The sequence below is a fragment of the Thermobia domestica genome, chromosome 11, assembly GCF_964235325.1.
Source record: "Thermobia domestica chromosome 11, izTheDome1.hap1.1, whole genome shotgun sequence".
NCBI lineage: Eukaryota > Metazoa > Arthropoda > Insecta > Zygentoma > Lepismatidae > Thermobia > Thermobia domestica.
The window spans coordinates 229,621,571-229,646,376 of record NC_137464.1 but is presented as its reverse complement, the minus strand read 5'-3'; the positions used below and the strand labels follow the sequence as shown (position 1 = coordinate 229,646,376).

Genomic DNA, 24,806 nt, shown 5'->3' with positions numbered 1-24,806 from the left:
GTGTTGTTTCTCAAATGACTTACAAAAAATGTGGCTGGTGGCATCACTGCTTTTGTTATTCTATTTTAATGTGGCTGGTTCCAGCACTGTTTTTTGTTATTCTATTTTAATCCAAACAACTTATGTTGCACTCTGCTGCTATTCGGGACAAGTTTCTGGTGGAAATAGTACAAAGTGAAAAAGTAAAGGATTTTGATTCATGGTGTGGTCAATTTTATATATATATATATATATATATATATATATATATATATATATATATATATAAAGTAATGGCTACGGAAAGTCAAGCAAGGAACATCCCAAGGGAAAACAAAATAAAATTCAACATTTCAACTTTTATGGAGTTTCATTACTCTAATAAACATGTAGGCCAAGTTAAAGTAAAAAACTTTATTGGGGGACTCAATGAACAAACTTTTAACTTGAAAAAATCGGGAACTGGTTTACCAGAGCTTCCAAAAATCAGTGCCTACCCGCAAAAATGTGTACCTATCAGTATCAAAAAAAAAAAAAAAAATCAATGACCTAAAGAAAGTCGAAGACTATATAGCTGCAGACATTGTTGGTGAATTTTATTCAAAAATTTATGACCGGCCAACTATCAATATGGATGACATTGAACTGTTTTAAGAAACAATGTTTGGAAAATGTGTATATATTATTTCAAAAAGAAAATACTGATTTTTATTAATAATTTGAATTGATTTACCTTTTATTTCACACCTGATAACATATCGTTTAGTCAGTCATTTGAGAAACAACACATCTCCAACAACGTTTATAATTTATTTTTTTTAATATCAAAAGAAAAATAATAAAGTTTTATTTTGGTAGAATTAGCTTACCAAATCCCTGTAGAAACATACAAAAAAATTCGAAAAATATATGATGTTAAATTACGGACAAGCTGGCTTTTCTTTGATTTCCCGAAAGTTTACTTTTTTGGATATGAGGTGTTTCTCAAATGACCTATTCAAATGATGTTTAAATCCGAATTCAGCCAAACAACATGGGGGAGGAATAGGGGACAAACATAAAAATCATCGAAAATGACCGATATCAGAGAGTACTTTAGTAATAGGCTAGTAGAAAGCGACTGACTAACGAAACATATTATACTACATGTTCTTCTTTCCGCACAGTATTTAGTCAATTAAAACTACACATGGCGGATACGGTGGCTCAGTGGTAAAGCACTTACCTCTGTCACATGGGGTCACTGGTTCGATTCCCTTCGAAGTAAGCTTGTAATGAACAACATCGTGTTCGTGGATTTTCCGGAGGTTCTCCCATTTCCTTCCACATTCTCATTCCACCTATTCTATCATCATCCACTTGCCTTAATCATATGTCTACCTTAGCCTAAAGGACATAACATAGGATGTTAAACTGAAAGATTTAACATGAAACTGCTCATGTTTCCCTTTTCTCTCTACATGATTTCGTTTGTTTCCTAGTTAATTTCCTTTCACGATAATTAAATAAATCATGTAGTTTCAAGATGTTTGACAGTGATGGGCAAACTACGGTTCCTTGCAAAGTTCTATCTGACCCGTTACATGATTCTTAATAGAACGAATGAAAAGAAGAATACGGTTATTTCGGAAGAGCTGCATTACAAACAGACTGACAGTTGAGCATTTATCTTCACTTATGAGAATCAGTGAATACCAAATCAAACCAGTTATAAGAAAGGTCAGTATTGTAAGAATTCAGTATTCAACATAGGGCTTAGCATTACAAGAAGTTTGCAAGTGGCTTGCCTAAAGTATCTATTTTCTTTGACCCTCTCTTGAAAGAGTTTGCCCATCACTAATGCAGGAGTTGCAAGGGATGAAGGTTCAAAACTCTTACAATACATAAACATACGTAAAAGCGAATAAAGTAACATCTATGTTTAAATATTAGTATATTTGTAGTACAATGTGTACCAAAAAGAGTAATGTGATTTTAGATAAACTACATAGATTAAATATAAATTAATGTAGAACCATAAAGTAAGTGAATTTTAAAATAAACGTGTAAATAGTAAAGTTTTACTAACAATAATGTTTTACTTGGTTGCAGGTAGGCACCTCCTTGATGCGTCAAAATGCCGGCTCAGCTACAGAAACTTGCTGCATTTTCCGCTACAACAAGTGTGAATTCGTTACAACTATGCAGCATGATTTTCGTCGACAACATGATACCGTACCTCATACTACTTAGATCATTCGGCGCTCACACAGAGTATACAGAGACTGGCTGTTCATCTAAAGAGAAATCCACAAGTATCCTGTGAAGATATGATTACGCAGAGTCTTGTACGTAACCCAAAGAGGTCGACTCGTCGTGTCAGTCGAGAGCTAGCCATTTCTTATATGACTGTTGCGGCAACGTCTATTCGTCAAAACATGCAGTAGAAGAATCTGCCTGCAAAGGTGGTCATCAACAACATGTGAAGTTTTGTAACTGCATTCTGGACATGATGACGGACAAACATTCATCTTAGTAGAAAGGTGAACCACCACAAAGTGAAAGTTTGGGGACCAGAGAAACCACGTGCAAATATCGAGCATGAGACTCCCCAAAACTGCATGTATATTGTGTCGTTTCCCGAGAACAGATTTACAGAATGTACATTTCTTGTGTTCCTTTTTAAGAAAACAGTTTTACGAAAATCTTATATTTAAAACTGCTACAGAACATTTTTTTTTTTACAATTACAATCAGATTGCGATTTAAAAAAAAATTCAACACGACGAATCATCACCGCACTGGCAGTTCGTGGTCGTCTGATATCAGGGATATTAACGTATCAACTGGAGCTAATGAGTGTCTCTCACCGCAGGAATTTATAAATACAGATTAACGGTAATTAAAGAATAGCTCAATACCAGCTTACGCTAAGTTTCACTTGATTAACAGTTATTTAGGGCTATAAGTGCGTTCGAAAGGTCTCTCCGCATCGGACTATGGTAAAAATATACCTGCTACAATGTGACACGAACCGTCTTTATTGTGCAGTGTGCACTCTGTTGAGTTGAAAGTTAAAGTCAAACCTCGTTCGTATTTCTGTCAGACATGTGCATAATATATGCACAGGCCTACACGAGAAGTGTATGTTGCAATATTTTTACACAAGTACCTAAATCGACTGTGGAGAGACTTTTCGAACGCACTGTGAATACACAATATACACATTAAAATTTATATCATTACCCTTTATTCTGATAAACCTGATATACACTACGTTGTTGATATGGAACTTAACTGTCTCAAAGAGTTTAGTTACGTTTAAATCAACGTAAATTTATTTTACAATGTATTAAATCATACAAACTGTTTTCTTTCTCTGAACACAAACGAATTCTATTAAAACCACATGAATAATAATTCCCATAATGGGTCTTCTTAATTTAGAGAATCTAATAAAAAAAAAATAATCAGATGATTATCCTGAACTTTCATCAGGAGAATGTTAAGACTTCTCAGGATCCTCCAACTGTGACAATGGTAAATACTCCGGCCCACTTTTAGTTTTCATACACTTACGTGGTTTCCTCTTACATGCATTGTAAATTCGTTCTCCTATATGAATTAAAATTAGAATTAGTAACGCTGCACTCAAACCATAACAGACGGCATCAAACAAAGACCACACCAAACTCTCCTCTTGTTCTATCACCCGCACTCGCGACTTTACATCCTCTTTTGATATGGGTACCAACAAACCTTCCTGAAATACATTTCTGTTCGCTGCAGAACGAAAAGGATCTTTAACAGATAAATTATCAACTTCCTTGGACAATGATTTATAAACTGCTTTTGATAACCAGTCTGCCAGCTGCTGATGACCCAGTTGGCGTAATCTCAGCGACAGTAATTCATGTGTTTTCCCACGACCTTCTCCTTTCGCCGAGTTCCAGTGCAGCAACAGTTTTAAACAAGACTCATCGTCAGGTACTAACTCTTCTTCACGTTAGAAAGCAAAAAGAAAGAGAAAAATATTTGGTTGCTAATTTCCGACTAAGAAAAAAAACTCCAAAAGCATGAAAAGGTTAAACAGCTTAAATAGTACTACAGATAAATGAATTGAGATTATTGGTTGAAATGAGACTATTTTATGTGTAAATATGCATAGCTGTAACATTCTTATGTTCTTTTCTAACTTGTAAGAACATTCATAGGTAAAACTAGATGCGTTCAGGGGAAAGGGTTGGACTACAGAAAAGATTCTTTTAATTCTCTAAAGTAAACTACCATCGTATCTAGCAGGAGTGGCTCTGTAATGTAGTCACAAAGTCACATGCCTTCCCAATTAATCTGAATAAAAATATTTTTAGAAAGCTAACAATCGTGGATATTTACTCTTGTTTACGAATGAGAAACGAACAAACACAAATTTTATTTATTTTAATATGGACCCTGCAACCCTGGTTGATATCCATGAGATATGGCAACATTGCTTACTGATGTCCATGAGAGATATATGGCAACATTGCTTATATCATAATCCTTGATGTAACCCTCTGTTCAAACGTTGTCTTGGTTCTTCGTGTCATAGAAAGCCCTTTAAACTTCTGAATTTATGGGCAATGTAATCACACATTTTTCGTGACTGTGAACTCTTTCGACTTCTATGTCCTTACGGACGACTCGTTCGGGAGAGTAATGCTTTTTTCGCGCGCTACTCTAGCCTACTGTTTTACGCGCTATCCTAGCCAGCTGTTTTAGATCACAAAATTTATATCATGGAGTACAAGGGGAACAAAACCAGCCCTGTGGGGCTTCTACCCCGTTCCTACTACTATTTATCTGTACAAAAGTAAATAAATAACTTTTTTGAGTATTATTTTCATCTTATTTTAATTTAAAAAGTGTTATAAAAATGTAAAGAAAAAAGTTCCTTGGGCCGGGTTTGAACTCACGCCAAAACCGATATTTGTTACTAACATATAGCGCTAGCCCACTAGGCCACGAAGACCGACGGCAGAAAGCGTTTGATTTCTGCTATTTGAATGCAATGTGGCAAGAAATGGATAATGCCAACTAATCAGAATTGTGTTTTTCGTTTCTACTTCCGGGAGCATTACTCTCCTGAGCTAGTCCTCTTTACGGCGACTGGGAGAGGGGGAAATTACATGAAGCTAGCATGTAAACTGTTTGTTGATATTGCGCTGAATAGAAGGAAGGAAAGACGACTCTGAACATGGGATTTTTTTTCGAGGAAGAATGACTCATTATTTCAAGGGCGACAGCGCTATTCAAAGGTTTTTGGTGCGACATCCGTACGTATAACAAACTATCATGAAGAAAAACAAAAATATTTTCTTAATGCACTTTACGATTTCGGAATGCAATAACACGTGTTATATGTGTATTATCTGTCACAAAATAAGATATATGTTTTTTCGCAAATAGTATATTTTGCTCCTTACTATGAGAGTGAAATTAATACCCGTACCTTTCTACCACCTCGCGATTTAATTAAATATTTTAGTTTTTAAAGGCCCAACCCCTAACAAAAGCGATAAATGCATATTTTTTTCTTTGTAATTCACACAATACACTACGGAAATACCATAAAACTTAATAAAACGAAGGAAAAAAGTACTATCTTTCTGAGTTTAAAACTTACGGTTATTAGCCACATATTTGTAGAATACATGACGTTTGTTATGTTATTTTGTAGCTCATTGGATTTGTACAGACCTTCTACCCACACAACCTGTGTTCGGACTTCCGCCGTTCTTTGCTTTTCTTTTTAAATTGATCAAGTAGAACAATAGCAAAAAGAAAAATATTACAATTTTAGGTGTGATTCGACGTTCTGCAATCTCCCTTTTGTTGTTGTTTCAAGCGAAGAACATGAAGTAGAATTTTACAAGCGTAAAGACCGTTCTAGATTTTATCATTAATGAAAACTATTATTGGGTTTATAGCTGAAAACTAAATTGAATTCTCTTCAATGATTGTAGTTCATAAACAGCTATGGTCAACGAATGAATTTCAGTTATTTTGTGTGTGGTCAGCACATTGCCTTTTTTCATTATTTCCGGAACAGAATATAACTAAAATATTTTTTTTACTGAAATATGAAATGGTCATATTTAGTTCTAAGCAAAACAGAGAACATAGTTCAAAATGTCACTATGCCATTATATTTCATTGCATAAATAAGTGAAAAAAATGAATACATTCAGAGTCGGATCCAGGATTTTCTGAAGGGGGTGCACTAATAACTACCAGTACATTTAATTGAATTGGAATTTTTTAAATGTCTTTAGGCATCTGTGGCGTGAATTAGAAAATGCTCTGGAAAAGCTAAGTGTCTGTTCTCGGTGAAACCTTTTCTTTCAACTTTTAGAAAATTGACTTAAACTATTGATTTTGCAAAACTTCCCTTTGTTTTAAGGCCAAACGGAAACATGGTAGCAGAAATTTTCGGAAATGTTGCTATTTTCACTGCTAGCTTCTCGCTTTTGGTAGTGTATGCTTACAACGAAGGGAGGTGCACGTGTACCTTTGGACCCCTCTTAAATCAGGCCCTGAATACATTTATACATGAAAATGTCTAAGGTAATGTGACAAACAATATGAACAATTCTGTAATAAATTAACCAATAGCCTAGAATAAAATGAACTGCAATGAAGTGCAAAGTATGGGAAGTTAGCAAAAATATACACCCTTATATGCTGAAACACAAGTTTCTTGACTAAATAGGGACACTTCACCCTGAAATATACATGTTGAATTCAATTCTAGATAGACTCTGAAATATGTTAAGAATTTTATATCGTGAAGAACTCAACACAAGTTTGATGTACCATGGTTATAAAATTGCCGTTACAAACTGACTAAACTAATAATAAATCTAAGGAGTGGCTCACTGAACCAGCTACTACTTCTCGATTTGTTTAGAAATCAACATAACTAATTACATTATTACTACACGATGGATTTTAAGTCAAAAGATATATTTGACCTTTGCACATATTTCAGGAAGAACAACTTTAGCAAATGTAGCAACTGATCAAATTTAATAATTGCCAAAAATATCCTACTTTACTTGCTAGAAACTACTTTTGGTTGAAGTCCTTACATCAAAACTCTTTTATCTTTTAAAGGTTTTTGAATACTTCTGAAGGCTTTACAGAATGTTTGTTGTTATACATACATGTTTGTTTGGTGCAAATAAACTTTTGTTATGAAGAAAGTGGTCTGTAGAGTAGTTGTAGTAATTGATTTGAGGTCAGCTTCTCGTTCAGCAACGAGGCTATATGAGACATGGACCTGCAGCTTAACGTGGGATCCGAACCACATGGCGGGAATTGAATACTGTTTTTAGAAAAAAATATCTGCCACAGTTAGTTCTTACCCATTGGGGTTGGAACAAACGTTGTATTATACTTGCATTGGGAAAAAGTGCTGAAGTTGGTTAAGAATTTTGTGACCTGGAAGCAGTCAGACTCGTGAGTCAGTATGACCGGAACACACCTGGAGACGAAACAACATTGTCATACAGACAGAGAATTTGTATGATTCTGTTAACGTAGTTCTGTCCCCTCCTGCTTGTCTTGTGGCTCACGCGTGCGCCTTCGGTGCATGTAGCCTCGGGTTTGATTCCTGTTGAAGAAATTACTAAAAATTTTAATTTAACAAGCATTTACTTTCATTAATCATCCATCTCCTTCAGCTCAAAGGACTTAAACGTGGGACGTTAAAATATTTTTTCATTAACGTTCATTTCATTCTTAAATCTAATTCTAGCAACATGATTATGCCCTCTCTTTTCCCTAAATCTACAATTGTTTTTCCTTCTTGATGTGCGTGTCTGTTCTGTCAAAACATTGCTGCAGTGAAAGATAACTACAACGAATATAAGCATATCAACGAGTGAGAATTGCAGAAAAGATCATCTATATGATTTTTTAAAATAAGGAATCGTCAAAATTTCAAGCTAGCCCGTAAAACTTGTCGTGTAGAATATAAGAAATACTGCTGAGCTCAAATATTGTTTTGTTAAATCTTTTTGCGTAGTGAGTGTCCAAAACCGCTGCATTACTTTTAGTATAAGAAGACGAATAAACGTAAAATTATATTTGAAATAATGAAGACTTGGTAGATTAAAATGTTATAAAGCTGACATTCTGGTTACTTCCTGGCCATCAGATGTGCCCGAATAGCTAGGCTTGTTTGTGTTACCGAATCTATCTGAGTGAGACCGGGTCTAAATAGCTATTCCCGACTCGGGTGGCATGGATAAAGTCGTGATCAAAGTGATCCAAGTTGCAGCAGTAGCAAATAATTTACGAAAAAATAAGAGTGTACGATATCGATAGAAAAAAATGCAAGATGAGAAATCTAAACGTGGTGTTGTGTATATTCAGTTTAATTTTCCTTTTTTTTTTTTATCAGAAACACTTTTCAAGTTAGATGCTAATGATAACTATTACATGAACAATTTTCAGTACTGAAAAGGTGTTAAGGAAAATATTCAACTAAATCTGAAAAAGTATATGAGAAAAAGTGTTAAAGGCTATGACTGCAAAAAGTCTAGTGCCAAGGTTTTATAAGCTATTGACAAAATAATGGTTGAACAAGAAAGGAAATCTCTTGAGAATTGTTTTAGCATTCAAGATTAATTTGCTGCTAATGTAAAACATTATATTCAATGTAACATAAATCTTATAAACAAAATTCACTGCTTGACTGTTGATAACACGGAAAATGTTATGTATTTTTCATCTGAACCCTAAACTTTTTACAGCTTTTTTTTTAAAAAAAGAGTTTAACGTCCCATGTTATACTCAGGCTAAGGGAATACTAAACAAACGTCCAACCCCCCTCCCGCTGACATCATCTGTCCCCTGACGCTCCCTAGACATGTAGGTCAAGTAATATAAAACTATTATTATTGATATACATTTTTTAAAAAACGGGCCTCAAAAATGTCTCTTTCTCAGCTTCTCACAAGAAATTAAAGCTGGTTAGGAATTCAACAAAAATCAATTTCAAAGAGTAATGTCTTAAGTGTAAGGTGTTACGGTAATCATATGGTTTATAAAGGAGTAATATATACTGCTAAAGATACTCTACGACGAGTATACCATAAACTAAGTGAATGTTACTGGCGCATTTCCCACCGTTTCTGGTGTGTAAGCAGGAGTAACAAGAAATTTAAAATTACAAAGAACCACGAATTCAATAGACTTAAGTATTATCTTCATTGTAAAATTTATAAAGAGAAAACTCTCCGCTAGAAGTCCTAAGAGCTAAAGTGTTTCCTGTCATACACGTCGCATCCCATTCTCTATATTCAATTTTGAGCAGAAAATATTTTCGTTGCATATTATAAAGATATAGGGCCTTATGCAGAGTCGTTTTGACGTCTGATTAATGACCTACTACGGGTTTGACTAAAGGATGGTTATCAAAAGTGTATTCAGAGTATCTGATTAGGACGTAGTAGTTGACGAAGTTAATCACAATTGACTAATTACTCTAGAGCAGAGGGTACCCTTTTAGCCACGGTTTAGCTTGTGCGATACATTTCGGATTTCATGTATTTTCATGTTTACAGACTACGCATGCGCACATCTTCTTTTCCGTAGTTGCCACATTTATTTTCTCGCCCGATGCATTGAGGTTATATTAGTTAATCATACCCAAATCAACTTTTTAGTTGTATTCAAAGTAAACTCTGAATACCAAAAAGTATACCTTTCTTAGTAAAGAGCTAGTATGCTACTAACTAGACTGTGACTAACCCTTCATTAACAAATTCTCTCTGAATACCGCCCATACTTTCTTTGTTTAAAGTATAAAATGAGTTTTTAAAACAAGAAGAATGTACGTATGTAGTCACCAATGCTTAACTAATGACAGAATTGCACTGCGCCTGAGAATGTCTATAGCATATGAGTATCTATAGCAAATAATACATATTGAAACAATAATTAGAGTGATTGTGTTCAAATTGCATTTATTGGCCCGTTGAAGGTTGAACTGTACGTATCTGGAATGCTGTTGCACGCCGTAAAAAAGTAAGGAAGATATCAAGTATAAACAAATTTAAATCTAGTAAATAGTAAGTCACTCACCACAAGTTAATTTCCAGCCACCTTAGAAAGTTTCCGGCTTGACTTCACAAAGCTTAGACTTCTTAGTTCTTTCTAAATTTTTCTCGTACGAAAAAAGGTTCTACACTTCATATGATGAAACAACAATTTAGGTAATATGACCACACTGTGATCAAGACAACATCCCAATCCTGAAATTCTATCTACAAAAGTATTGCCTATGTTGTCACGACACTCATAAAAATGTCACCCCAAAGAGCACCGCCAACACTCAACTTCTGATTTTTTTCCTTCTATTTGAAGGAAAACATGATAAGAGACTTTTTGAAGGATCAGTTAGTTGTCAGATCCATACGTTCGTATTCCGAGTCCATACTAAAGAGTTCAACTAACATGCAGTAGTCAAGCCCTTAGTATGACGCTAATCACACGCGATTACGCCCCATAATCTTTATCCTAGTAAAAGATGCGTCAAATTTTGATGGTGGATTTTCACTGTTGGGAGATCTGTTGCAAACATAAAAAATGAATTTTGAAGAATATTTTATAATATAGCCAAGTAAGTAATAGATCAAACACTACTTAATTGTACTGTCTTTTTCACTTTCGATTATTTCTTTCCTAGTCAAGTAACAGTAGGTTTGAGCACAACTATATGCCAGAAGTGAATTGATGGTGATGCGGTTTTGCTTCTTTTTCTTTCCACACTCCTTGCCGTGTGATCAATGGATCCCGGGTTCGATTTCCGTTGAAGACCTGTGAGTCGGATCTCCTTAAAACGTCATCTTCATCTCATACGGTACTAGTCATCATGGTTTTTCTTGGCCACAGACCTATACGTCAAAGACCTGCCTTTGGGCAGAACTCCACATCACCATCATCGCCTATAACACATCATACCCACGGTATTATTAGTAGCAGTACAAATCAATGTCATGCGTCGCACGGGGGCATAATTACGGCATTTCTCTCGTTGAATATCAGGGGTGTCATTTAGGGAGGGCAGGAGGGAGCCATTGCCCCCCCAGAGTTTCAGATATACATATACTTTAATCAATTGTCTACTAATATATTAGTACAAAACGTGAAATTCTTATGTCGGTTGTGCTCTTGCCCCCCCCCCCCAAGCAAAGTCTGAAATGACGCCCCTGTTGAATATCAATATCATTTGTCTTCCATACCACATTCACCGTACTTAACATTGAACAGAAACACAATAGCTTCTGGAGGCGAGATTTGACACTAATCTTTCTTTGGAATTTTGGGCTGAGTTGCAATTTATGAGCGCAGGAAAGACTAACATTTAACTTCGTTTTTGTAAGCTATCCAACAATTTTAAAGGGAGGCTTCAGCTCGGAAGCCCCCTCCCCCAGTAAATCCGGCACTGACCACAGGATATTAATAGCGTTGGTAATCAATGCTATGAGACCCACAGGAGAGGTAATTACAGCCTTTCTTATCATTTAGCACCACTATAATTCAATTGATAGAACTTGTCCCTTGTGACAGTTGCTTTCCTCTGTTTTTTCCTTCCTGCACGTGGTCATAACAATCAGCCACGAAGGGCTGTTTCTATGACAACAGCACGTTCGGCCAATTACAGTGGCTCACTTCTCTCGTTCTGCAGCGGTAAACATTCCACCCTTTCCGCACGTTGCCAGTTTGAATATAAATAAATGCACATTGTTTTAGTCGAATGTCAACTTGAGTAGTGCACCTGGTGGTTATTGAAAGCATTCTACATTTAGTAAATGTTAATAAGGAACAAGAAAAAATTCACTTGTTCCACTCGTGTAGTTTCAATATTCGACGCAAAAGCTGGCAACGCAGCATTGAGCACCACGTGCGCGCAGCGAGTTGTCACAAGGGATAAATATCAATTGCAGTTTAGTAACGTTTTTCATCCACGCTGCACTTACTTGGTATTGTACAGCGCCACAATTACCTCTGGTGGCGAAAATTGGAACTAATTGTATTTTCTACACCAATCGCTTCTGCATGTTCCCAAATATACTCCTACCAAGTTTGGTTGCATTCTGTCAAGTGTTTACGTCTCCAGAGTTCTCTAAACAGCGATACCGTACTTATTTAACGATAACCTGGTATTACATTGCTAGAAGGCGCATTTCATTTACGAAAGAGGTAAGAGGGGCTTGGCCTTTGGCTTCACTGTTTCCTTTTGATGTTAGTGGATACTTAGTAGGAACATACATACACAGCAGCAGGTGTAATTGCAGAAAATGTATTGCGGGTTGTCATCGCAGGTTAAAGATCTCAATATTCGATAATGACGGTTTAACGTTGTTCGGCAGGGTGCTTCAACTGCTCTTTCAGATGCAAAAGTGTTCTCGGTGGTGTTAAGTGCAGATAAAACGTTGTCAGTATGGAATGCAAATTTTTGTACAAAACTTTTGTAGGAACACGAGAATTAGGAACGTCTTCAAGGTCATTTAAATCTCTTGTGAACAATCTAGTTCTTTCCAGGGGCGGATCCAGGGAGCAATCGCTTCCCTCCCCCCTAGGAGAGGAAACTTTCTTATTTTATATATAAATAAAACCCATCCCAGTAGGGATGCATTCGAGTCGAGTCGAGTCGAGATTTAAGCCTGTCTCGACTCGTCTCGAGAAAATGTTATCTCGACTCGAAAGTATGTTTCTGTCTCGACTCGTGTCTCGACTCGACAGACTCTGTCTCGACTCGACTCGAATTCGAGTCGAGACGTCTCGAAATTCGAGTTGAGACAACATATACGAGTTAAAATATACGCACACATCAGCCAGAATATTATGACTACCTACCTTATTGTCAGTGTGTCCAATTTTGGCACGGATAACAATGGCGACGCGTCTTGGCATGGACGCAATGACCCTTGAAAGGTCACTGGAGAGAGTTGATTGGTACACATAGGCAAGGGCGCCGATTTTTCTGTAAATGTGGGGGGGCATTCAGATGCAGAAGGCATATATATGAGGATTTTAAGACAAATTGTATTCAAATTATGCCAAATATTGTATATTCATAAATACAATGCGGGAACTCACATGAGCTTTGGGAGTGTCCGGGCCCCCTCGGCCCCCCTGGATCGGCGCCCTTGCACACAGGTCATCTAATTCCCGTAAATTCCAGGGAGAGGGTCGATGCGCTCTGAAGTCATGTTCAATCACATCCCATTTGTGTTCGATTAGGTTCAGATCAGGCGAGTTGGGCGGCCAGCACATCACTTGGAACTTGCCCCTGTGTTCCTCGAACCACTCCATCACAATCCTGGCCTTGTGATATGGTGCATTATCTTTTCGAAAAATGCCACTACCGTTGGGAAACATGGTCGTCGTCTGCAAGCAGTGTGTGATACGTCTTGGCCGTCATGGTGCCTTGCTCGACCTTCACTAGACACATGGATGCTCACGTGAATGTTTTCCGGAGCATAATTAAGGCACCGCCAGCTTGTCTCCGTCCCGCAGTACAGGTGTCAAAGAACTGTTCTCTTGAAACACGACGGATTCGCACCCTCCCATCGTCATGATGAAGAAGGTATCGGGATTCATCAGACAGTGCAACGCTCTGCCACTGTGCCAAGGTTTAATGACGGTGGTCATGTGTTCATTTCAGTCGTAGTTGCCGATGTCGTGGTGTTAACATTCGTACATAGATGGGACATGGGCTTCGGAGGCCCATCGTTAGGGGTGTTCGGTTCACTGTGTGTTCAAACGCACTTGTACTTTGCCCAGTAGTAAAGTATGATGTTAGTTCTGCCACAGTTCGCTGCCTGTCTTGTTTTACCAGTCTGCCCAGCCTATGACGTCCGACATCTGTAATGAGGTGGGGGCGCCCAACCCCTCGACGTTTGGACGTCGTTTTCCCTTGGTTTCGCGACTTGTTGAAGACATTCACCACAGCACTACTCGAACATCCGACAAGTCCTGCAGTTTCCGAAATTCTCCTGCCGAGTCTGCGGGCCATTACAACCTGCCCTCGGTCAAACTCAGATCGAGCGCCTTCCCCATTCTACACACGGCCAGCACTCTCACTGATACTGCATGCACCGTACGCGTGACTGACTAGCAGGCATTCGTCGGCAGGTGACACAGATATCGCCTGGACGGAAATTATATCGATAGTAGGTTGGTAGTCATAATGTTCTGACTGATCAGTACATACTAAATAAATTTAAAATGTAGGAAATTTTCAACATTCTGATTAACTTGCAGGAAATTTCACAATGAAAAGAAGCAACTGACTTGGACAAGACAACGGTTAGTTGATGGGGCAATCTTTTTTTCTGGTCTTTTAGGTGTGAGCTTTGACCATGCCTTGTGAAATGTTGATGTTTGGTGCTCATCAGTCGCGCTTCCATTTTTTTCCTAATTGTTCCAGTTCATGATAATTAACAATACATTGCGCAGTTCGAATACATGTTCACGTTTTCATTCAATCCAACTCAAGCCGCTTCAGATACTATAGAGTTGTATTTGTTTACGAAGAATTAATTGCGTATTAGAAATACACCTAAACAAAACATTCTGCGTGCTCATCTGCTCAGTATTCAAGGTTTTAATTACAACCTGAATTGTTAAAATGCGAACGTAAGTTGCATTAGATATCTAAGCAGTTCCTAGTCTATGGATAATTCAAGCAATGCTAATTAAAGTCTTTCTAGCAAGCACTTCTGCTGTTCATAAACCTTACGCATTGGAGTAGGAAAAAAAAGAAAAGAAAAGAAAAGAAAGAAAGAAGTAAAATTGGTAATTTTGCAACCGTGACTCACTCGGGCTCATGCTCTCTATCCTCAATGGAGCTCGCGTTCGCTAATCTCAATGAGGATCACACTAGTCAAGTTTCTCACTAATTCGAGCTTGAGCTTGATATTTACTGTGAAATTCTCTTTAGCTCGATTTCGTAATGCCACACGTCCTTTCTTGTTTTTACATTTATCTCACCATTTTCGATTTATACGAGTGGCCGTGGACTTTTCAATTAAGTTTTTGTTTTCATTTTGACCCGCCGCCATTTTGCACAGGGTTGTCGTAGAGAGTCGAGACTTGCTCCATTTTCCTTCATTTTACAACAGATTTCAAACGATGTGCTACTTAACCCCCCTTGCCATTTGAAACTTTTTAGTTGGGTCCCGTCTGGGGCCCTGCGGGGAACCCTGGGGCAAACTTTTTACCCCAAAAAAATGTGGCCTTGAAAATGATGGGATACATGTTCACCGAATTTCCCATTTACCCAATCATTTCCGAACAAATGACTCGGTTCAAACTATTCTAGCAGGTAATTTCCTAGCTATGGCTTTTTAAATATTTAGAAATTGGCCATGTTTTTGGCCAATATCACGGGAACGGTAAGCCATAGAGATATGATATTGGTGGTAATCAATCCCTAATAGAATGTTAAACATTTTTGTTCTGATATTAATTGGTGGCCACCGGCCAACTGGCCATTGGCCAAACCACTGGCCAGTTGGACAGTGACTACCGGTTACTATTTGGTACCAAAATGTTCACCATCCTTTTAGATATTGATCAACACCAATATGATCTCTCTATGACTTACGGTTCCCGAGATATGGCTGCTTAAATTTCTGTAAATCGGTCATTTTTTGGCCACTATCTTGCGAACGGTTAGATTGACGCGAAAAATTTAATAATTGTGTCTGATAGTTTTTGATGCTCTATCTAATGCAGTGTACAAAATAGAGAATTCAGTAACGAACTTTTTAAGTTCGTTGAATATGTTGTAACTCACGATATCCCGCCCGGTGACACGTATAACTTCGGGATTCGTCTAGTTATAACATATCCAATGCGAACACAATTGTCTCGTTCGGATCTCAGTGGAGCCACTCCCTTGTCAGTAAGCAACTGTCTTCTTCAAATAACAAGTTGTTATATCTCAAATTATTTTCTTGGAAGATATTTCTGGTAAATACGATAATTTATTGTAATACACTGTAATTCTAGTCTAAAATACACGATATCGAAAATATGGCATTATAGACTAACATAATAATATGCAAATATTACACTGGAAAATAAAATCTTTGGAAAATCGCAAAGAGGAACCTGACATTCATGTTCACAGTCATTCCTCATTATTTGATTTTAATTATTACTTCATTATCAACGAACTTAAAAAGTTCGATACTGAATTCTCTATGTCAGTGTGTCTGTCTGTCTGTCTGTCCGTCTGTCTGTTATTTGCGATTTTTCAATTTTGAACCGTGTATTTGATAGAGCTTCAAAAACTATCAGAAAAAGTGATTAAATTTTTCGCGTCACTCTTACCGTTCCCAAGATATTGGCCAAAAAATAGCCGACTTCCAGAGATTTAAGGAGCCATATCTCGGGAAGCATAAGTCACAGAGAGATCACATTGATGTTGTTCATTACCTAAGAGGATGGTGAACATTTTGGTACCAAATAGTAACCGATTAATACTGGCCAATTGGCCACTAGTTTGACCAATGGCCAGTTGTATAGTGGTCACCAATTAATATCGGTACTAAAATGCATACCATCCTCTTAGGTATTGACTAACACCAATATCATCTCTCTATGACTTACCGTTCCCGTGATATTGGCCAAAAATGGCCAATTTCTACCTATTTAAGGAGCCATAGCTCAGGGACCATAAGTTGTAGAGAGATGACATTGATGTTGATCAATACCTAAGAAGATGGTGAACTTTTTGGTACCAAATAGTAACCGGTGGCCACTGGTTTGGCCAATGGCCAGTGGCCACGAATTAATATCGGTACCAAATTGTTCACCTTTCTCTTAGGTATTGATTAACACCAATATAATCTCTCTATGACTTACCGTTCCCATGATGTTGGCCAAAAATGGCCAATTTCTAGATATTTAACGAGCCATAGCTTGGGAGCCGTAAGTTGTAGAGAGATCATATTGGTGTTGATCAATACCTAAGAGGATGGTGAACATTTTAATACCAAATAATAACCAGTGTCCACTGATTAACTGTCTACTGGCCAACTGGCCACCGTTCCCCAAATACTGGCCAAAAAGTTCAAATTTCTAGATATTTAAGCAGCCATATCTCGAGAACTGTAAGTCATAGAGAGATAATATTTTACTAATTTTTGCGAGAGAGAAGGTGTTGCGGATGAAATTATTTACTTTTACATCTAGGAACAATGACAGTTATCCTTCCCGCTCCATATCTCCATTCTTTTTAAGTTCGTTCTGGCAATGCTCATGGAGCACTCTCAACTGGTTTAATTCTGTGAAACTGTTAGAATTAATTATAAGCTGTGTAGAAACGCTTTCAAAATGCATTAAAATTATAAATGACAAGTAAAAGGTGCCTTGCTGAGCGTACGTTGTAGAGGCCCCCTCAAGTATGCTCCCCCGCACCCCAGGGTATGCGCGCCCTTTATCGCTGTCACTGGCTAATATGAATATGAAACATATGTCAGGCAAGGACAACTAGCGGTGTTTCCCATACGATCAGACGATGACTTATTTATGGCACGTGCCATAGTAGAAGGCGGTATAGTTGAAGAAACTACACCCTCTCAGTAACCTAAATTGCACGAAAATTTCCAAAGCAGGTTCATTGACCTGACTACCGCATGTTGCCCACTTTGTCCAAGAGCGGGATGGTTTGTTTCTAACTTTTCTACCGAAAAGCATTTGTCTGGAATGGTGTTTCGGAGACAATAAAATAAAGAAAATATACTAGGCAGAGAGAGAGCAGGGAGGAGGGAGTGTACCAATTATTCTTTCCTCTAAACCAGCGTTTCCCAACCTTTTTCAACTTGCAGCACACTACGGGTGTAACATGAATTCTCGCGGCACACTTATAGATATTATTATTTGTAAATATAAAACACGCTGGTATTTTTTAATTTGATTACTTATCTCCTTCGCACAGAGAAGAAAGCTCGATCACTGGGTTTTCCTCGTGGTAAATCACTATGCTTATTTTTCATTCTAATTTAAAAGGAGAAAACAACTGCAATGAAATGTTGGACTCAGGTTATTAAAAATACGCTTACTCTTTCGAAAACTGTATCCAACCTTTTACTAAGAATGAAGATCATTAAATAACGAACGAACAAATAAATATATTTTACTTTTAAAACACAAATGTAAATAATTTATCGAAAGGATTGAATAATATTTTAAATTTTCAAGTTACGAAATCGTCTGTAACGATAAAGAAGCAATAATGGTCATAACAATAACAAATACTTTTTTCAACATTAGAAATGTACAGAAAAGTAACACGGCATGAAACTTAAAATTGTATATTCATAGTAGAGGTTGATAGTAATGTGCAATACAAATATACATTTTCCCCTACGTTTTGCAATTTGATTGCTATAGAATTAATAATTTTGTTTTGATATCCTCGCGGTACACCAGTGGCCCATTCACGACACACCAGTGTTGCGGTATTTTCACTGCTAGCTTCTCATTTTAGATAGGTATATTTACAACAAAGGGGGGGTAGCGTGCACCTTTGCACCCCCCTAAATCCGGCCCTGTCCAGAAGTTATGTAGCCCTATGGCGTTCATGGAAATAAAAACACAATAGTTATAACTATGCTAAATTACTATAGACTGCCAATTGCTCATTCAGAGAATTTATGATGTTCACTTTATTGCAATGTTCTTATACAGACTAGATATAGGCTACGGATAATAGTTTTATACAAACTAGATAATCTATTATTATTATTATTATTATTATTATTATTATTATATTTGAAGTACAATCAAATATCACGACATTAATTACTAGTTTTAATTAACTGAATTCAGCTGAAAATTAAATCTTGATCTCGGAAGATTAACTATTAAATTTATGCGTTCTGTACCTTTCTAAAGTAATAAATGCTGGAATTGGTTTCAAGGCTGTTCCTGAGTGAATAATTTCTTCATAATAATATTAAAAGTTTTAGAAAAATTTTCGAGACATTCGAGTCGAGTCGAGATTTTTATGAGCTGTCTCGACTCGACTCGTGTCTCGACTCGAAAATTCGAGTCGAGAAACACGTTTGTCTCGACTCGTCTCGAATTTTACAAAGTGTGTCTCGACTCGTGCGCATCCCTACATCCCAGAGTTTGAAGCTCTTAAAAGTTGTTCTAAGTAACAGTATTACAACCCCCCCCCCAGAAGTCTGTCCTGGATCCGCCCCTGGTTCTTTCACAATCTTCGAAAACCTCTGATCCAAATTCAAGCAGAAATTTTAAAATATCAGAAACGTTCTTGCTACGAAATTGAAATCCGAGCTTTGCATTCATCCTTTCAAATGGTCTAGGGCCTACGTGAGCAGATTTAGAGAAAGTTAAGTCCTATAGGTACATTGGAGGTATGTAAAGCATAAAGAAGTCTATAGTACGAGAAACTAATGGGTGTATCTTTATAACAAAGCTGAACTTTATCGTGAAAATAATTTCTTATGCATTTCAATATATGTACAGCATCAGAAATTGTCCATAATGTTATTATAGGCTGGATTCAAAATGTGATACGTTTGTTCTTTTCTTTTTTCCTTTTATTTCTTACTAATTCCTAATTATTTCCATTCTTTTTTAAAAATTTCTTACTGTCTCGGTGGGACAGCACTGATCTGCTTCGCTTCGTTCCTGGGAGGTGTGAAAAAGTGTTTAGGCTTGCTACTGTCGAGATAACCTGACCGGCAACCAGAAACGAAACATGTTGGCATATTTAACAGATTAAACCATTATTAATAATAATAATAATAATAATAAATCACACAGTGAAGACTAAGAAAAAGCACTTGAATACACCGTATACGGTACACTTAAAACAAATAGGATACACAACAAAAACCCGTGCTTTCTCGAACTTTCATAAACTCCAGATCGCAGTGCAATTATTGCGAGGTCCACCGTTTCCAACGGTTAGACGTGAGAAAGTAAAATCTCACGGAGTTGTCTCAAAAAAAAAAAAAAAAAAAATTGAAATACCATTGTATTCTATGGAAACAAGAATTTTGGACGAGGGTTCTGACCCTCAATATTCTTCCTACAAATAATTTTGTATTGATTAATTTACAATCGCATTACCGTTAATATTTTAAAGTACATCAAATTATGAATTTTAAAATATACTGATGGAACATGTAAGAACAGCTAGTATGAATTCAGAGATTTGATCCAAATTTGCTACCCGAGAAAAATGTGATTGTAGAAATTAGTAATCTCAAAAGAGAATCCGTGGGCACATCCCAAACATGTTAAACAGGTTGTTCAAAAACACGCGGTATTCTTAATAGCCAGTATAATCATCCCGAACTGCTACACACGTAGCTGTTCGGGCAGAAGCCATTCCTACAGATGCTGAATGTCTGGAGTATGATATCGCCCATTTGTTGTACATCTTTGCGTAGCTGAGCGATAGTCCTTGTGGGAGATCGACTATTGGTTAGGCACTGTCTCACTACATTCTAAAGTGCTCTATAGGGTATAGGTCAAGAGATCAGAAGACCAGGTTTAAAATAAAATATATTGAGTAAGGGTCCCTTGGCGTAGGTGCACATGCGTTATTCTGCTGGAAGATGGAGTTCTACCATGTTCAGTTAAAGTTAGAGGGACGCAATTGACGACGTCATCAATTAAGACGCAATAGTCATACTTCCCTGAATGAAGACCACAGACGAGTTGGATGTTACACACTTATTACACCTACACTAGGATGCCAATTGTAGGTCCTGTATGGCGACTGTGAATACACATTGGACATTCCATGTTATGCAGACTACGTTCTATAGGCAAAAGGAGAATGATAGATAAAAATGCAAGAGACTTATTATGGAATAATTGGTGAGGTGGAGATGCGATATTTTCCACCACAAAAACATGGACTAAAGTTGAACCAGGGATACTGCGCACAGAAGGTGAGTGTTCTCACTGAGGTATCGTGATTCTTAAAAAGAAGTCCCCATATAGAATACCTAGCAAAGTGGATAGTCATAACGTGCAATTAAAATGGATTATTATAATTCGTTAAATTCAGAACATTTTTCTTTAATTTCTTTTTTGCTTCAAATGATTTCCTATGACGTTCTGGACCGTTATTACCCTGGCACACGCCTAAATAATTGCGTATAATTTAATAATGTGTTTTCTCTTATGAGTATAGATACTCTTCCGGACGTATGCCATAAAAACGATTGTACAAAAAAAAAAAAAAAAAAAAAAAAAAACAAGCCAATTTATGCTAAGTGCCCACTAAAACAAAATGCTATCTAACTGAGTAAGGACAAAGAGTAGCAGGAGGGCCGTATGGGATTGCAGTTGTACGTCTGCAAAATTAAATTAAACTTTCTTGTTAAACATTCCACGATTATGCCTTTTAGGCTAAAGGAGATATGATTAATGAAAGTGAATTATTGTAAAAATTCATTTATGTGCTCGCCCACCGGGAATCAAACGCGGAATTACGTGCACCAAAGGCACATGCTGTACCCACTAAATCAACGGGGTGTGCTAGGTATGCGCGTAATGATTTCACACAAGGAACTCTACTCTATACATGTAAACATAAAACAGAAGTTCTTTATATCGTGTAGAAATAACTACGCCGGTGAAAATTAGCATGTTGCACAGTCGTCTGTGATATGCACTCACTTATTTTAACTCTAGTATAACCCTTGTACTGGTTTCACACGTAGTGACATTACACTTGTAAACATAAAATACTGGTTTGGCAAGAGTGCACTTTATGCAGAACAAGTGATTTTGTCACATTGTTGACATGATGCAAGGTAGGAATAAGTAGGATAGGGTCGTGTTAGCTTAGGGTTAGGGAAGTTTGGACCCATTTTGTTAAAATTAATACAGTGTCATTGCTCGTATTGCTATTTATTGTATCGGTTCCTATGAATGTTCTGCACAAGAGCACTCTCACCACTTTCTACATTAAGCAGAAATGCTCCGATAGTGGAAATTAATGTCCTAGATAATAAATATCCTTTCATATGCACTTACTCATTTTAACAGTAAAATTACCATTTTATGACAGACCATTTTAACTCAGTACTAATAATTTTTCGCAAGTATTTGTATCAGGATGACCAGATTCTGACAAGCGAAAAGTAGGACAACTATAATTGATATGATAGCCTACTACGTCGGCAATACGCATGTCCTTATCTCATTTAACGTTAACTTTAAGCTGATTCATTTTTGTTTAAATAAAAAAAAAATACTCAACAAAAACATTGAATGAATTCAACACAATCCCAAATACGTTCATGAATGACAAATAGCAGATTGATAAAACATTTTGATGGAGTAACATAAGGAGTTACTTTAATGAAAAGGATAACTTAAGGATGTTAAAGCATAAAATTTTAATCAAACATAAAATTACGGTTCGTCTTAACGGATATTTATCCATCACCTTGAAAACGTTTTTCAAAAATGTTAACAAGTTATTTTTCATTAATATGTGACATCCGTTTACCAACTAAACATCAATGCAGTGCTTGGTAACATATCTTTCGTTTGAATGTAAAACAATGGTTTGTTGATTATTTACCTTTACTACCAATAATCTTTTGCGGAGTGTTGGGAAATACACTAGTTTATCATTCAGAAAAAGAATATCTGTAATTCGAAATATGAATAAAGAATGAAACATTAAAGAATTGCAAGTAAATTAATTCAGGACATTTGAAAAAATGACATTTCTCGATTTTCTAGGTGCCTTTAAACATGCGGGACAGGTATGTGAAAAACAATACTGTACTGCGAAAATCAGTACGTCTGGTCACCATAATTTGTGTAGCTCCCTCAAGTAAACGCACTGAATTTAGTATGGAACTCCACACAAAGAAATATCGTGAAAAAGATACAAGATGAATTTGGAATAACGTGTTTCGTGAGCTCCAACTAATATACTTACGCAGGCAATGAAAATCTACTAGTATTTCCAACTAACATTTTATAGGGGTTAAATTCCAAAGTTGGGCGTCCGTTTCCAGCAAAATTTTTAAAATTTACAGGAAAGATATGGATAATTTGATCGTTTGTGTGCTTGATAATATGAGTCTCGAAAAATCTGTTTATGTGTCATAAATAAGCGGTTATAAACATGGGACTATACGGCGAGCGGAGGGAACTACTTGGCGCAAGGTAACCGAACAGTTGCATTGTGGGAAAGAAACAAGCATTTATGTTATTAACATGGCGAATGTACAAGGGCAATGAACTAACAGTTTTAACATTTGTGAAGCAATACGTTGATAACGAGCAAAATCTTTTAAAAGTTTGTGAAAAAACACGGATTAATGAACCTAATAAATTGCAGAAGGTGTGGAAAGGAGATAACAGCGAAAAAACGTGGCGAAAGCGGAAGCTCAACTTCGGAATAAATGCCTTTTATAGGAACGTATTTGATAATGCAACTTACCTACGGACTGTACAGTTTTATTATTGAAAACAGGATTTTCCAGATGAAGAGCAGCTACCAGGCGATGACATTCTTCCTTTGTCAAATGATCGGCCAAATATTCATAATGATTCAAATTTACATCCACAGTGCATTCAGCAAAGATACTCATAAAGAACAGAAATAACCATATAACTAACCACATATTACAAATACTTTACTTTGTGGAATATATCTAACAACATAACGATAAATCAACCATTTTCTCTCTCACACTTCACTTCACTTCACAAAAGACTCACGAAGAATCAAATAACACTTAGGCCTCAACCATAGGGCCAAGTAGGCCAAATCACTAAAATTGTTTTGTGTAAAAGTTGATTACGAATAGAAATTGATTAATTATGTGCAGTAAACTGCGAAAGGTTGGCACGGACGAACCGAATTGCCTGATTCCGAATGAATAAATGTAATAATCAAATTGTCTTGTGTGCACTCCACAAAGGAGGATTTTTGTAAGAAACGGGTAAAAGAGAAAGTCAAAATCAGGAAAAGGCAGGGGCGAACTGGCCCACCCTGCTACCCTGCAAATGCAGGGTGGGCCCCCCAAACAGGTGGGCCCCTCCACCAATTTTAAAAAGATGTGCTCAATTAAACTTACCAGCATAAAAAATATGGCAGGGTAACTCCCGCAAACTTGTGTTTTGCAAAAAAAAAAAAAAAAAAAAAAAAAAAAAACGTAAAGTTAAACTTTCATGAACAGACCTTATTCTTCTTCACGTTTATCGACTTGAAAAGGTTCCGTCTATGAGACAATCAGGCCCTAAAACATTGCGGGGATTGTTGTAGTGTTTCAAAATTGACTTGAGATTAGTTTTTACTTATTGCACATGTATATATTTTGGGTTTTCTAAAACGTAACACTCATTTGTTTAAATAAATGGTTTAAATTCATTACATAAAAAAAAACAATAGTACTATATAAATAACTGAAACCACCAATTCCGGTATTGTGTGTGTTTACAATAAAAAATGATAATGCCAATTACAAACTTTATGAGTTACTATTAAAATGTTCCTACTTCAGATTTTTTGTAATTAATCTTTTGCTTTTGTATGAATATATGGGATACTATTTATGGGCTCAAAGATGGACTTTTATATGTAATATATATGAAGAATGCCAAGTACATTTTTTACATTTTTTACAATGGGCCCTCATTTCAGTTTAGCAGGGTGGGCCCTATGGTTGCCAGTCCGCCCCTGGGAAAAGGAATGTCAAAGACGGGAGTAGGTCAAAATCGGGAGAGAAGTTCAAACAGTGTGAGGGCAGAAGGCCAAGATAGACGAG

The 24,806-nt window shown here is 36.8% G+C and overlaps 2 protein-coding genes across 4 annotated transcripts in view; one reads left to right on the top strand and one right to left on the bottom strand.

The window, feature by feature from the left end:
- LOC145664796 (alpha1,4-N-acetylgalactosaminyltransferase 1-like) overlaps positions 1–2,828 on the top strand; it is a 120,153-nt gene extending 117,325 nt beyond the window's left edge. For both annotated transcript variants that reach the window (XM_081731753.1, XM_081731751.1), the window contains exon 2: positions 2,071–2,828. The gene's annotated coding sequence lies outside the window, so the exon portion shown is untranslated. The remainder of the gene's footprint in view (positions 1–2,070) is intronic.
- LOC145664797 (globin-like) overlaps positions 1–24,069 on the bottom strand; it is a 303,771-nt gene extending 279,702 nt beyond the window's left edge. The window contains exons 1-2 of one of the 2 annotated variants that reach the window (XM_081731754.1): positions 23,477–24,069; positions 3,379–3,957 (exon numbers count right to left, since the gene is read on the bottom strand). In XM_081731754.1, coding sequence (XP_081587880.1) covers positions 3,464–3,957; positions 23,477–23,660 — 678 coding nt within the window. In that variant the 5' untranslated portion in view covers positions 23,661–24,069 and the 3' untranslated portion in view covers positions 3,379–3,463. Of the gene's footprint in view, positions 1–3,378; positions 3,958–23,476 lie in introns of those variants that run through there. The other variant, XM_081731755.1, reaches the window with a different exon arrangement.
- Positions 24,070–24,806: the final 737 nt, after the last annotated feature.